General features: G+C 44.6%; 1 protein-coding gene across 5 annotated transcripts in view; it reads right to left on the bottom strand.

Annotated features, from left to right (window-relative positions):
- Positions 1 to 14,899, bottom strand: part of EHBP1L1 (EH domain binding protein 1 like 1) — a 289,110-nt gene that overhangs the window by 128,297 nt on the left and 145,914 nt on the right. For 3 of the 5 annotated variants that reach the window (XM_086938343.1, XM_086938340.1, XM_086938344.1), the window contains 2 exons: positions 11,647 to 11,792; positions 611 to 706 (listed from right to left, as the gene is read on the bottom strand). In XM_086938343.1, coding sequence (XP_086794469.1) covers positions 611 to 706; positions 11,647 to 11,792 — 242 coding nt within the window. Of the gene's footprint in view, positions 1 to 610; positions 707 to 1,447; positions 1,484 to 11,646; positions 11,793 to 14,899 lie in introns of all 5 variants that reach the window. The other 2 variants (XM_086938339.1, XM_086938341.1) reach the window with 1 other exon arrangement.

The following is a 14,899-nucleotide window of genomic DNA, read 5'->3' as shown; positions in this document are numbered from 1 at the left end:
ATCATTTTGTAGGCGTGTGCTTCAGCCCCCAACCTCTGTGTTCCTTCCTTACCTGAATTTTTAAAAATGCATTTGGTTCTACCCTCTTATTTATTATTTACCAATCCATCTTGTATTGGTAAATAAAGATAAAAAAGTTCCACTGCCATTTTGTAGGCGTGTGCACGTGTGCTGATGAATGCACTCGCCTACAAAATGACACTGCCGCAATAGCTGTCACAGCTCCTTTTTACACTTTAGCTGTGCTGCATTAATATCAAGGATGCTGTACTGTATAGCTAAAAACCATTGACAAAGCCAATGGGTGTCTAAAGGTGAGACCTATTGGCTTTCCCATCGCTTGTTTTACTATACAACCAGAGGAGAAGGCGCCCATTGTCTTAAACGGGATTAGTGCCATTGTAATCTGCTATGCCAGTGCAAATTTGCACATTGTGCAGAGCAGAATTAATTTCTGGCATGACTGGTGTGTCTTGTGCAGGACCATTTGCATGCCACAGAATGAATGCGACAGCTTGAACTAAAACAGTCTACTCAAGCATTCGCGCCACAGATATTACAATGGTTTAAAGGTACCTCTGAGAGACTGTGAAGGCATGAGGTGCCTCACCTGTGTTTTGGGGAGTCCCGCGGGCTGCCTTACTGCTCCCCGGCTGAACAGGATCTTCCTCTTCCTCAGTCAGTGTGTTCAGCTCTCTGCTGGTGTCTGTGAAACCAGGGAAAAGAACCACAGGGGGGCGAAAAGATATATAGTTACTGATCTCACTGAGACACATGGAGGGCACAGAAATAAAGGAGCTGCAGGCAAGGGTTTGAAAAAAGAAAGAAAATAGAAGCAGGAAGATGGCAGTTTGGGGGCAGAGAAGAATTGTGAGAGCAAATTAGATATAGAGGGAGAAGACACGGTATATGGGCACTTCTCCAATCGAAATATAAACTGGGTATAAGGGGAGAGAGGGCTGGAACAGCAAGGAAGGGTGTAGATGAGGTTCAGGGTTGCAGGGAGAAAAGTCATTGTGTGTGAAGTTTAACTTTAAAGAGGAGCCAGTGAAAAAGAGTGTGAGTGCAAGAGACAAGGAGGTTGTAAGACGCAGCAGAAGAGGTAACATAGAGTCAAATATTCGAAGAGGAATGAGACATAAACGTAGGGGGTCCTTGGAAGAAGGCAGAGGAGAAAAACAAATTAGACTAACATCTTTTAGAGGGATGCATTGAGACAGATCACAGACATATAACTGGAACTACATACAAAACAGTATAAGGAAGACATATTAATCAAAACACCTCAATCAAAGAGACAAAGATCAGAGAGACACTGATGAATGAAATGCAAATATTAGGGCAATGCAAAGAGACACAGGAATCAGAGAGGCCAATGATACAAAAATCTGAGAAATGAAATTAGAAAGTTGATCGTAGTGGTGTAGAGGTCAGAGTGGCTGCCTACCTGTAAAGTATTCTGACAAGACGCTTTTAACAAAACCTAAGGAAGAAGAAGAGAAGGAAAAAAGAAAGGAAAGCAAGAGTAACAGAAAAGCACAGACACATTTATGTTGCAAAATCCAACACACAGCCAACGCTCCCAGGAAAACGGCATGAACTCGTTGAAATGGGGAATACTAAAACTGCCCAGAGGGAAATATGATACACCTGTTCTAAAGGACCATTTTACAAACCTAATCTGGTAGAATAAGATGGCGTGCAAGGGAAATAAAATACTTTTGCACCCAGTCTGGGGAAAAAACACAATACAAACTCATGCAAAGGAAAATTATTGCATTAACACTCTTAAGTAAAAAAATACCACACACATGCTCTAGTAGAGACATATAACGACGTCCAGTACGGAAATACCAGACTTTGGGTGCCAGTGGGACATATGTTAGAGGCACCCTGTCAACTTGAAAAGGATTACCCATCTATCCAAGGGAAAATAATGCACATCTGCCAAAAGAGGAAATACCAAGTTTGTGATCTAAAGGGAAACAATTGTACAAACAGCCCCACGAGAAAACAGTACACACCCATCCAAAGGGAAACCTATTACAGTCCCATCCAGAGGGACATCATCAGACCTGGGCATGAAGACTTCAAAGGGAAATTATTACACTCCTATACAAAGGAGACTATATAACATGCTCGATTTATAGGAAACATGTTATGCACCCTGCACAAAGCAGAAAAATTACACAAACAATCCCAATAGAGAATATTACACCCTCATCCAAAAAGGCCAGTTTATACACCCACCCATTAAAGCAACCCTAAATGCAACTGAATGTGACTATTCCTCTTTGTGCCCCGGGACACTCCAGTGGGAAGGGGGCAGCCTTGGCAGGGCTGTACACAACACACCCCACGATGACACCTTCAAATGTTACGAAATATTTGAATATCACACACCCTGCAACCAAATGCACCAGGTTTTGTTCTGAAGACTACTAAAAACCATGCACATTCAAACCAGAAATCAGGTCAGAAACAGGAAAGCAAAAATAAAATAGAAGAGAAGTGTTATTACATAAGTAGGGCAAGGCAATACAAAGGCTCTCCTTGATAGGGAGGGGGGTTTGGGCGAGACAAGAAATGTTCTTACAATGACAAATACTGCGGGAGACCTCGAAGGCTGCTGCTGCATAGGCAACTGCTGCAAGAGAGTGAGATACTGCTCTTTCAGTTTGATACCTACTGCCAGGGTGTAGAATGCTCTTCTCCGTTGAAACTCCTTGCCCAGGTCTGAAATATAATCTTATGGTAGCATGTAATCGTATGGTACCACCTGCTGCCTGGGTGTGCTATTCTGCTTTCTGAGGTGAGAACTGTCTGGATTGGAATGTTGCTCTTACATTGGCAGCGTCTGGCATGATCTAGGATACTCTTGTTTTCTGGGACTGGGATACTGGGAGTTTCTGGGTCTAGGATACTGGTGTTTTCTGAGTGTATGATACTTGTGTTTTTTGGGTATAGGATACAGGTGTTTTCTGGGTCTAGGATACGGGTGTTTTCTGGGTTTAGGATACGGGTGTTTTCTGGGTCTAGGATGCTAGTGTTTTCTGGGTCTAGGATACTAGTGTTTTCAGGGTCTAAGATACGGGTATTTTCTGTGTCTAGGATACTAGTGTTTTCTGGGTCTACGATACAAGTGTTTTCTGGGTCTAGGATAATGTTATGTTATGTTATCAGATACGTGTAGAACGCACGGTCACCAGAGGTTTCATGGCGCTAATCATGCTTTAAGTTGTTGCGTAAGACCCAATTAATAGGCTAGCCCAAACAGCCAGGTTTTAAGTGCTTTACTGAAGCCAAGTAGATTATTGCAGCTTCTCATTGTTAACGGGAGGGAATTCAAGAAAGTTGGTGCCAGATAGGAGACTCTGCAACCTCCGACGCGTTTAAGTTTTATAGTCGGAACAGGTAAAAGATGCAGATAAGATTATCGTAGATTCCGCCGGGGGACATGTTTGTTGATCATGGACAAGATGAATTTTGGGCAATTGACATGCAGGGCTTTAAAAGCTAGGCACCCATTCTTAAATGCCGCACGCTGCTGCACAGGGAGCCAGTGGAGCTTGATCAAAAGCCCCCTCGCTGAGTGCCATTTTGGCTGTTTGTAAATTAAACTAGTTGCCTGATTCTGTACTATTTGCAGCCGTTTTAGTAGGTACTGAGGCAGACCAATATAAAGGGAATCCAGGTGTGAAAGGACCAGTGCTATCACCACTTGGATTAGGGCTGAGTGGGTCAGCAGGTGGGCGATCTTCCTAATTTTACGGAGTTGGTAGAGACTGGTGGAAATCACGGCGCCCACCTGCCCTCTAAGTGAGAGATTAGCGTTGATTACTACCCTTAAGATTTTTACTGACGAGGATGCAGTGGGGGGGGGGGGGGCAATTCACTAGGCCAGAAGTGTGGACCCCAGCAGTCCTTGCTCTTCCCAGGCAGCACCAATTCCGTCTTCCTGGGTTGTGTTTCAGATGGTTCCTGTCCATCCGATGCTGGATGTGGAGCATGGTGGTTTGAAATTCCACAACAGCATTAGGGGAGTCTAGGGGGAAAATCAACTGGAGATCATCTGAATAGTTGAAGATGGTTACCTTCCAGTTTTTTAGTGAGTAGAGCAAAGACCTCAAGTAAAGATTAAACAGTAATGGCGACAGGGACGAGCCCTGCGGGACACCACAAGAGGTGGTCACTGTGGGGGCGGTGAAAATACCCAGTTGAACAGCTTGCGTTTTGTCGGTGAGAAATGACTTAATCCAATTATAGGCAGGGCCTTGGATCCCTGCTTGTTCGACACGGTTCAACAGGATGTTATGGTCGACCGTGTCGAACGCCGCCGACAGATCCAGAAGCACCAGGGCCTGAGGTGTTCCCCTATCTGAGTTAGCTCTTAAGGTATCCAAGACAGCGAGGACTACTGCATCCGTTGAGTGGGCTGGTCGGAAGCCCGCTTGGTTTGGCTCCAGGTATTCCGTTTGCTCAATAAAATTTGATGGACATCTGGCCACATGAGCCTCCAGAATCTTAGACAGACATGGGAGAAGGGATATGGGGCGATAGTTAGAGGAGGTTGAAGGATCCGCCCCTGGCTTTTTCAGAAGGGGGACTAGTGTGGCAGCCTTAAAGGCCATGGGCACCACCCCTTTGGTAAGGGATTCGTTCAAGAAAGGGAGAAGGCTATAAGGTAGTGCTGTGAATATGTCTTTAACGATGGAGGGTGGGCAACAGTCATTGGTGTTTCTGGGTCTGGATACTAGTCTTTTCTGGGTCTAGGATACTGGTGTTTTCTGAGTGTATGATACTTGTGTTTTTTGGGTATAGGATACAGGTGTTTTCTGGGTCTAGGATACGGGTGTTTTCTGGGTTTAGGATACGGGTGTTTTCTGGGTCTAGGATGCTAGTGTTTTCTGGGTCTAGGATACTAGTGTTTTCAGGGTCTAAGATACGGGTATTTTCTGTGTCTAGGATACTAGTGTTTTCTGGGTCTACGATACAAGTGTTTTCTGGGTCTAGGATAATGTTATGTTATGTTATCAGATACGTGTAGAACGCACGGTCACCAGAGGTTTCATGGCGCTAATCATGCTTTAAGTTGTTGCGTAAGACCCAATTAATAGGCTAGCCCAAACAGCCAGGTTTTAAGTGCTTTACTGAAGCCAAGTAGATTATTGCAGCTTCTCATTGTTAACGGGAGGGAATTCAAGAAAGTTGGTGCCAGATAGGAGACTCTGCAACCTCCGACGCGTTTAAGTTTTATAGTCGGAACAGGTAAAAGATGCAGATAAGATTATCGTAGATTCCGCCGGGGGACATGTTTGTTGATCATGGACAAGATGAATTTTGGGCAATTGACATGCAGGGCTTTAAAAGCTAGGCACCCATTCTTAAATGCCGCACGCTGCTGCACAGGGAGCCAGTGGAGCTTGATCAAAAGCCCCCTCGCTGAGTGCCATTTTGGCTGTTTGTAAATTAAACTAGTTGCCTGATTCTGTACTATTTGCAGCCGTTTTAGTAGGTACTGAGGCAGACCAATATAAAGGGAATCCAGGTGTGAAAGGACCAGTGCTATCACCACTTGGATTAGGGCTGAGTGGGTCAGCAGGTGGGCGATCTTCCTAATTTTACGGAGTTGGTAGAGACTGGTGGAAATCACGGCGCCCACCTGCCCTCTAAGTGAGAGATTAGCGTTGATTACTACCCTTAAGATTTTTACTGACGAGGATGCAGTGGGGGGGGGGGCAATTCACTAGGCCAGAAGTGTGGACCCCAGCAGTCCTTGCTCTTCCCAGGCAGCACCAATTCCGTCTTCCTGGGTTGAGTTTCAGATGGTTCCTGTCCATCCGATGCTGGATGTGGAGCATGGTGGTTTGAAATTCCACGACAGCATTAGGGGAGTCTAGGGGGAAAATCAACTGGAGATCATCTGAATAGTTGAAGATGGTTACCTTCCAGTTTTTTAGTGAGTAGAGCAAAGACCTCAAGTAAAGATTAAACAGTAATGGCGACAGGGACGAGCCCTGCGGGACACCACAAGAGGTGGTCACTGTGGGGGCGGTGAAAATACCCAGTTGAACAGCTTGCGTTTTGTCGGTGAGAAATGACTTAATCCAATTATAGGCAGGGCCTTGGATCCCTGCTTGTTCGACACGGTTCAACAGGATGTTATGGTCGACCGTGTCGAACGCCGCCGACAGATCCAGAAGCACCAGGGCCTGAGGTGTTCCCCTATCTGAGTTAGCTCTTAAGGTATCCAAGACAGCGAGGACTACTGCATCCGTTGAGTGGGCTGGTCGGAAGCCCGCTTGGTTTGGCTCCAGGTATTCCGTTTGCTCAATAAAATTTGATGGACATCTGGCCACATGAGCCTCCAGAATCTTAGACAGACATGGGAGAAGGGATATGGGGCGATAGTTAGAGGAGGTTGAAGGATCCGCCCCTGGCTTTTTCAGAAGGGGGACTAGTGTGGCAGCCTTAAAGGCCATGGGCACCACCCCTTTGGTAAGGTATTCGTTCAAGAAAGGGAGAAGGCTATAAGGTAGTGCTGTGAATATGTCTTTAACGATGGAGGGTGGGCAACAGTCATTGGTGTTTCTGGGTCTGGATACTAGTGTTTTCTGGGTCTAGGATAATGGTGTTTCTGCGTCTGGATACTTGTGTTTTCAGGGTCTAGTATAATGGTGTTTCTGGGTCTAGGATACTAGTGTTTTCTGGGTCTAGGATAATGGTGTTTCTGGGTCTAGGATACTAGTGTTTCCAGGGTCTAGGATACTGGTGTTTAATGGGTCTAGGATAATGATGTTTCTGGGTCTAGGATACTTGTGTTTTCTGGGTCTAGGATACTAGTGTTTTCTAGGTGTAGGATAATGGTGTTTCTGGGTCTAGGATACTAGTGTTTTCAGGGTCTAGGATACTGGTGTTTAATGGGTCTAGGATAGTGGTGTTTCTGAGTCTAGGATACTAGTGTTTTCTGGGTCTAGGATAATGGTGTTTCTGGGTCAAGGATACTAGTGTTTTCTGGGTCTAGGATACTGGTGTTTTCTGGGTCTAGGATACTAGTGTTTTCTGGGTCTAGGATAATGGTGTTTTCTGGGTCAGGGATACTAGTGTTTTCTGGCTCTAGGATAATGGTGTTTCTGGGTCTAGGATACTGGTGTTTTCAGGGTCTAGGTTACTGGTGTTCTGGGCAGGGCCGGACTGGCCACAGCGGGCACCGAGCGTTTCCCCGATGGGCCGCTAGGGTGGGGGCCGGTTTTGGCCCTCTGGAGGGCCGTTTTTGTTACAGGGGGCCTGAAATATCGGCCCACTTTAACAAAATCGGCAAAACCGGCTCGAGCAAAGAGCTCGTCTGCACCCCCCACCTCCCCCAGGGGGCCCAGGCGAGCAGTTTTCCAGGGCCGGTTTCCGTGCCCAGTCCGGCCCTGGTTCTGGGTCCGGATACTTGTGTTTTCAGGGTCTAGGATACTGGTGTTTTCTGGGTCTAGGATAATGGTGTTTCTGGGTCTAGGATACTAGTGTTTTCTGGGTCTAGGATACTAGTGTTTCCTGGGTCTAGGATAATGGTGTTTCTGGGTGTAGGATACTAGTGTTTTCAGGGTCTAGGATACTGGTGTTTAATGGGTCTAGGATAATGGTGTTTCTGGGTCTAGGATACTAGTGTTTTCTGGGTCTGGGATACCAGGCTTTTCTGAGTCTATGATTCTTGTTTTTTTATGGGTATAGCATACAGGTGTTTTCAGGGTCTGGGATACTGGTGTTTTCTTGGTCTTGGATACTGGTGTTTTCTTGGTGTAGGATACTAGTGTTTCTGGGTCTAGGATCCTGGTGTTTTCAGGGTCTAGGTTAGTAGTGTTTCTGGGTCTAGGATACTGGTGTTTCTGAGTCTAGGATACTGGTGTTTTCTGGGTCTGGGATACTAGTGTTTTCTTGGTCTAGCATACTGGTGTTCCTGGGTCTAGGATACTGTTGAATTCTGGGTCTAGGATACTAGTGTATTCTGGACCTGTGATTCTGGTGTTTTCTGGGCCTGGGATACTAGTGTTTCTGGGTCTAGGATACAGGTGTTTTCTGGGTCTGGGATACCAGTGTTTTCTGAGTCTTTGATACTTGTGTTTTTTGGGTACAGCATACGGGTGTTTTCAGGGTCTGGGATACTGGTGTTTTCCGGCTCTGGAATACTGGTGTTTTCGGAGTCTATGGTACTTGTGTTTTTTGGGTATAGGATACAGGTGTTTTCAGGGTCTAGGATAGGGGTGTTTTCAGGGTCTAGGATACTAGTGTTTTCTGGGTGTAGGATACTAGTGTTCCTGGGTCTAGGATCCTGGTGTTTTCAGGGTCTAGGATAGTAGTGTTTCTGGGTCTAGGATATTGGTGTTTCTGAGTATAGGGTACTGGTGTTTTCTGGGTCTGGGATACTAGTGTTTTCTTGGTCTAGCATACTGGTGTTTCTGAGTCCAGGATACTGGTGTTTTCTGGTTCTAGGATACTAGTGTTTTCTGGGCCTGTGATTCTGGTGTTTCCTGGGCCTGGGATACTAGTGTTTCTGGGTCTAGGATACAGGTGTTTTCTGGGTCTGGGATACTAGTGTTTTCTGGGTCTAGGATACTGGTGTTTTCTGGGTCTGGGATACTAGTGTTTTCTGGGTCTAGGAAACAGGTGTTTTCAGTTTTGTCTGTGATATTGGTGTTTTCTGGGCCTGGGATACTGGTGTTTTCTGGGTCTAGGATACTCCTCTTACATTGACACCTTCGGCACAGGTCCACGGTACTGGGCTTTCTGAGTCTATGTCCTGCTTTTAAATTGACAACTTCTGCCCGGGTCTAGGACACTGGTGTTACATTGACACCTTCTGTCAGAGATATTTCTCTTATATTGGCATCCGCCGCTTGGAACTGGAACGCTGCACCCCTTGATACCTGTGGTTCGGAAAGGAAACACTTTTATGCAATGCCACTGCTAGTTCGGAGGGGTGAGGTAACACAGCCCTGGGGACCGAATAATCAATAACTCGTATGACAGCAGCCTGAGCTGACGGCAGCTCCGCGTGCGATGCCGCAGCCGCTGAGATGCAGATGAGGTGGGTAAAGTAGGATTAGCCGGCTTTGCACAAAACATTATCCTACCCAGAGTTCAAATAAATGGTCAATATAATGACCAATCAAATATCTCAAGAAAAAGATAAAGCCTCATTGACTACGAAAGCCAAAGCATGGATTGTGCTGCCAACATACAAAAAGTTAAAGCCTCAACCATATTTGTCAGAACATTTTGCAATTCGCGTGAAGCAGCAACTGACATTACTGAGACTGGGAGTTTTTTCAACCAAAGACCTAACCCCAAAATGGAAACACACTTGGCCATCAATGGACTGCCGCCTTTGTGGACAAGGAGACGAATCCTTGCTCCACCTACTTTGCATTTGTCTGGCATTATTAACCACACGGAAATAACTTTCACGGCCAATAATGAAAAAACAACAAATAAGGACCTGTAGATCTGCCATAATAAAATGTTTGGGAGGCTCGACAGTACAATTGGCATGCAAAGCAATAAAGTTTTTGACTTTTGACTCTAGCTGCTAACGAACTAGAAAAGAGAGACAGAGAATATGAATCGGCTAAGCATGCAAAGTGATAAATTGTAGTTAATTAGCCTGCAGCTCATATAAGAACTATGTAGCCTGAAAGCCTGGCTCACTATTACAAGACTGAAGTAACCAGTAGAACCCTGTTTTTAGAGAAAACGTTTTATCATAGATTTTAACGAGAACTCACTAATTAATTGTATCTTGGTTATGGATTTTATGTGTTTTAGCGGAAAGCCGCTCTTTTTATGATTTAAACCAAATCAAATATAAGTAATTTTTCGTTCTCTCACTCTTATGCAATGCCACTGCTAGTTCGAACTGGAAGGGCTGATTTTATGATGTCGCATGATGAATAGGTTTAGGAATAGCCCTGGCCATGTAATAAGGGGTTGGGTGTGTCAAATTCTGTTTCTACTCTGACTTCGGAGGGGGAAGATCCGGCAGAAGTAACACAGCCCTGGGGACCGAATAATCAATAACTCGTATGACAGCAGCCTGAGCTGACGGCAGCTCGCGTGCGATGCCGCAGCCTCTGAGATGCAGATGAGGTGGGTAAAGTAGGATTAGCCGGCTTTTGTGGTTTGTTATAGATCAGGCAGATAACCTTTGCCGCCACTAGGTGTCGCTATAAAACCAGAGGATGGCCCATGTCTCACGTTTGTGACTTTGGCCACAGATGCTCACAAACGTGGAACTAAGTCCTGGCTTACCCTGTAAAAGAAGCATGTATGTGATTAACAATTAAGCACAAACCTTCCTACAAGGCACAGGGCCTTGTAGGGAGGAGAGGGCTTCCATGATCGCATAAATAGACAGGAGGGGAACATGCAAATGAAACACAAGGTTGAACAACTCATTCGCTTAAATGCTCCCTGCTGACATTGCGGTTACAAGCAGGTAATGAGTTGGAATCCAAGCAAGGGTCAGCTCATCTTTCGGAAGTCGGTAAAATGTGTACCATTTAATTGGGTAACATTGGTTCTTATTTACAGTGTTAAGGCACAGCAGAAGTGCAGCATAAACTGCAGGTAAGGGTCATGATTGTTGCTATAATATGGTTAAGGGGTAAATGCATGAGAGGTGAACTACAATTCATAAGAGATTGTGAGAGGGATGCAGTCGCGGGAGAACAATTTGAGAAATATAAGCCTTCTCCTGTGCGTCCAGAAGCAGGTATTGCACTAAGACTGACTGGATCTTGCACATTATCTATGCACAGGGAGCTAATACGTATTAAGCCTGCCTTAGTCCCCACTGTTAAACATATTATAATTCAATTTATTTAGCGCTCACAACCCCTGATGAGGCCTCAAAGCGCTTTTTCGGCGAGCGAGTAGCACGCTACAACGGGATCAATAAGCGATTAGTGGTGAATTAGTATAGTGAAAAACGAAAGTAATTGGAGTGGTGGATATATTAGTCAGATTATTTGGATTGAGAAGGATAGGGGAGGGATAGAAGAGGGAAAAAGGTTTGCATTTCTATAGCGCTTGTTACCCCTCATGGGGTATTGAAGTGCTCTTTGGTGGGTAGCACGCTACTCCTGAACCCATAAAGGATTAGTGGTGAATTAGTATAGTGAAATATTAAAGTAATTTGAATGGTGGATATGTTAGTCAATTAATTGGAAAGAGAAGGATAGTGGAGAGATATAAGAAGGAAAAAAAGTTGGCATTTATATAGCACTTGCTACCCCTGATGGGTGTTAAAGTGCTCTTTCGGCGAGTAGCACGCTGCTCCGGAACCCATAAAGGATTAGTGGTTAATCAGTATAGTGAAATATGAAAGTAATATGAATGGTGGATATGTTAGTCAGTTATTTGGCTTGAGAAGGATAGAGGAGGGATAGAAGAGGGGAAAAAGGTCTGCATTTATATAGCGCTTGCTACCCCTGATGAGGAGTTGGAGCACTTTTTCGGCGAGTAGCACCCTGCTCCAGGACATATGAGTGAGCATTAACAGGCAAGCCGGAGATGCGTCATCAGTGTGCGCGGAACATGGTGCAGCCACGCAGAAAGAATGCCACAAAAGCAGTTGTTAGCGGGCGAGAACTCGGGCCCCACCTACGGGTGCTGCTCCGGGGGACGAATGGTCGTCCTGGCGAGACTGCTTGTCATCCTCGTCGTCGCTGTCTGCAAAGTCGTCCAGATTGCCAATGTCCGCAGGCTTCACGCTCATCAGGCTGGCCAGGCTCTGCATGTCTTCATCCCTGCACCAAAGACGGGCACAGTCAGGGAAGGGCACCCGCCAAGCGTCAACACAAAAACAAATTTGCCACATTCCTGGGCCAAGGACCCCCCTCCCATACACAGACACTCATAACTTCCGCCTCACGCGTGACAGCATCCAGAAGATACCAACGAGAACATGACATGTAGAAAACACAACTACGCATGCACACAAACTACAGTTTGGATTCTGAGATAGAGTCGAGCATGTTGTACCCAACAGGCACGGTGACCTTTCTGAGGCAGAAATATCGTCCAGGTAATAACTCAGCCATTGTGAAATTCGAGCGCTGAGATACCAATGCAGGGATGATTCATGCGCTATATCAAATTGTGTTAATAATAATAAAAAATAAATAAAGACTTGAATTCTACATCAAACCCTTTTTAGGTCTCGCCTATGCAGCGCGCATGCTCCATCAGTGCTGTCTTTAAAAAGCCGCAAACGTGTTCCTCTTGTAACTTGCTACTAGACTCTCTGTTGAGTTAACAAAAGTCCATGTTACTCAAGCAAGGGCTCTTGGGGACTGTTTGGGACAAGAGCTGACTTACTATATTTTGGGAAAGTATTTGAACATCTGCCCCTTGTGGTACCCCTGATGCTCAAAAGAGCACTATTATTTACCACTTGCACTGAGCACTTTGTTAGTTTTATCTTACTTTTTATTCTTCTGAGAAGAGTTAGCAATTTGCCAAAGTTGAATTTTTGCTTTACGATTCTTTACTTGTGAATGGTGTCAACTTACAGTTTTTATCCACTTTTATTGTATTAATGTATTAGAATGTGAATTTCATTATTTGCGCATTGTATGGCTTATGTGAAGGAAAGAAAGAAAGAAAGAAAGAAAGAAAGAAAGAAAGAAAGAAAGAAAGAAAGAAAGAAAGAAAGAAAGAAAGAAAGAAAGAAAGAAAGAAAGAAAAGTCGCTTGCATAGTTTAGCAACGGTGACTTTTCGAATTCTACAAACTGGTGAAGGTCAGTGGTCCTCACCATCAGACTCATGTCTGCCACAGTTGTTCAAGGAACTCTATCAACAACAGTCGTAATATCTGCTATAAACATAACCAACTACGAGCAGTACCACAATATCATGATTATTACATTGATCTGCAAAAATATCATATCCACAATGACGACTAACAAAATATCACGTGGAGCATAGATGTGGAGCTTAGAATAGTAAATCTATACTTTCCTATAGATTCTTACCTTGCTGATATGCTGGCAGACAATATTGTGGATACAATATTTTGGTAGGTCAATATTAAAAAAAACACACAATATTGTGACATAGACTCATCTCTGGGGAGACTCATTTGGGGAGGATTTGAGGCCCAATGGCTAGGGTGTCAACCTCAAATCTGGGGAACCGGGTTCGAGTCTAAGCAACGACGCTCAAAATCCTGTGATTCTGAACAAATCACTTAGGGCCAGATGTAGGTAGCCCTTTACCGATCGGAATCGGCCGAAAATACCGATTTTCGGCCGTTTCCGATCGGTAAAGGGCTATTGAGATGTAGGGGCACATTTTCGGTAATTTTACCGAATCGGTATCATTACCGAATCGGTAAATTTACAGATTCGGTAATATGTACCGAATCGGTAAAATAATTACCGATTCGGTAATATTTACCGATTCGGTAAAATTACCGAAAATGCAATGTAGGTAGGCAATGTACCTTGTGCACATGGCTTACAGAATCGGTATTTTACCATGGAATACAAATCCATGGTAAAATACCGATTCCGGTGTGCATGCACATGTGTGCATGCACACCTATGTCATGTGACAGGCAGACCTGCCCTTAGGGCAGGTATGCCTGCCACATGGCACCTGTGCCTGTTTAGGGGGTGCCAGGGGGTGTCAAAGTGACACCCCCTGCACCCTTGTGAAATTCGGTATTTACCGATTCGGTAAGTACCGAATCGGTAAAGCCTATTGATTTCTATGGGCTTTGAAGCCCATAGGAATCAATAGGCTTTACCGATTCGGTATTTACCGAATCGGTAAATACCGAATTTTACCGATTCGGTAAAAGAATTACCGAATCGGTAAAATTCGGTAATTTTCGGTAATTAAGATTCGGTAAATGTTACTTACCTACATCTGGCCCTTAATCTCCTTGTGCCTAACGAAACTGAATGTGTCTTTGTGTGCTCATGTAAAGTGCTCTGACACCTTCGGGTCAAGTTTGCACTATATAAAACTCCGGGGGAAAAATAGACAATTTCCTAACTACACGCGCATCTCCAGAAGAGCTCGAGGTATCCTACATGGTAAAAATAGAACAAATGTTGGCCAGCTGGCTGACTGTACCAACTAAAGGTAAATTTCATATGGGCATTCCTTTGAAAACTGATAGAAAGAGCAGCCTTCATCCAGATCCTGAATTGGCTCCCTTTGTCCGCACACACTATCCTCAAAACCAGCAGCATCATTAACAAAACCATCATGACCTACAATGAACTTAATTTTGCAGACAAGCACCTATTCTGTGGAGGATCTCAGCACAACCGCAACCAGGGCACCATAAGACTGGAGACTAAGAAGTGTAAAAAAAAGAAAAGCACTTCTTCTCCCAGTTCCCTGTTTCCTCTCCTATCACTCGATGACTGTAAGCTTTCCTTTACCCTACACCGCTACTGTGGACTAGGTTTTCACTATACAAATACCACATACATACATCTAAGTCATACTAAGAATGATAAACCGTAGTTCCATTCGGATGACTAATGTTGTACTTATCACAGAGGAGCTTGAGACCCACTGAGAAAGTGCTTCAAAGCCGCCTCAGAGCTGGAAAGCTATATATAAATACAAATATGATACAAAACAGCAATAGTTTCATAGAATTTTGTCTTAAAACAATATGGACTAAAAGGCACTTTCACTTATAAGCACCACAGATGTAACTTTGGGAGCAAGCTAGCCAAATAGAATGCTTGCTTTGTGGGCTGTTATCAGGGGCGTAGGTTCAGGGGAAGTGTTTGGGGTGTTCACCCCTATAACAAATGTATTTTATGATGATTAGTTGGGTACAGGTGCTTTAAGTCGAGTATGGTGATGTGTCTGTCGGATTTCACCTAG

This window comes from Lissotriton vulgaris, chromosome 9 (genome assembly GCF_964263255.1).
Source record: "Lissotriton vulgaris chromosome 9, aLisVul1.2, whole genome shotgun sequence".
NCBI classification, from domain to species: Eukaryota; Metazoa; Chordata; class Amphibia; order Caudata; family Salamandridae; genus Lissotriton; species Lissotriton vulgaris.
The sequence above is the reverse complement of the archived record's forward strand: the minus strand, read 5'-3'. Positions and strand labels throughout refer to the sequence as shown.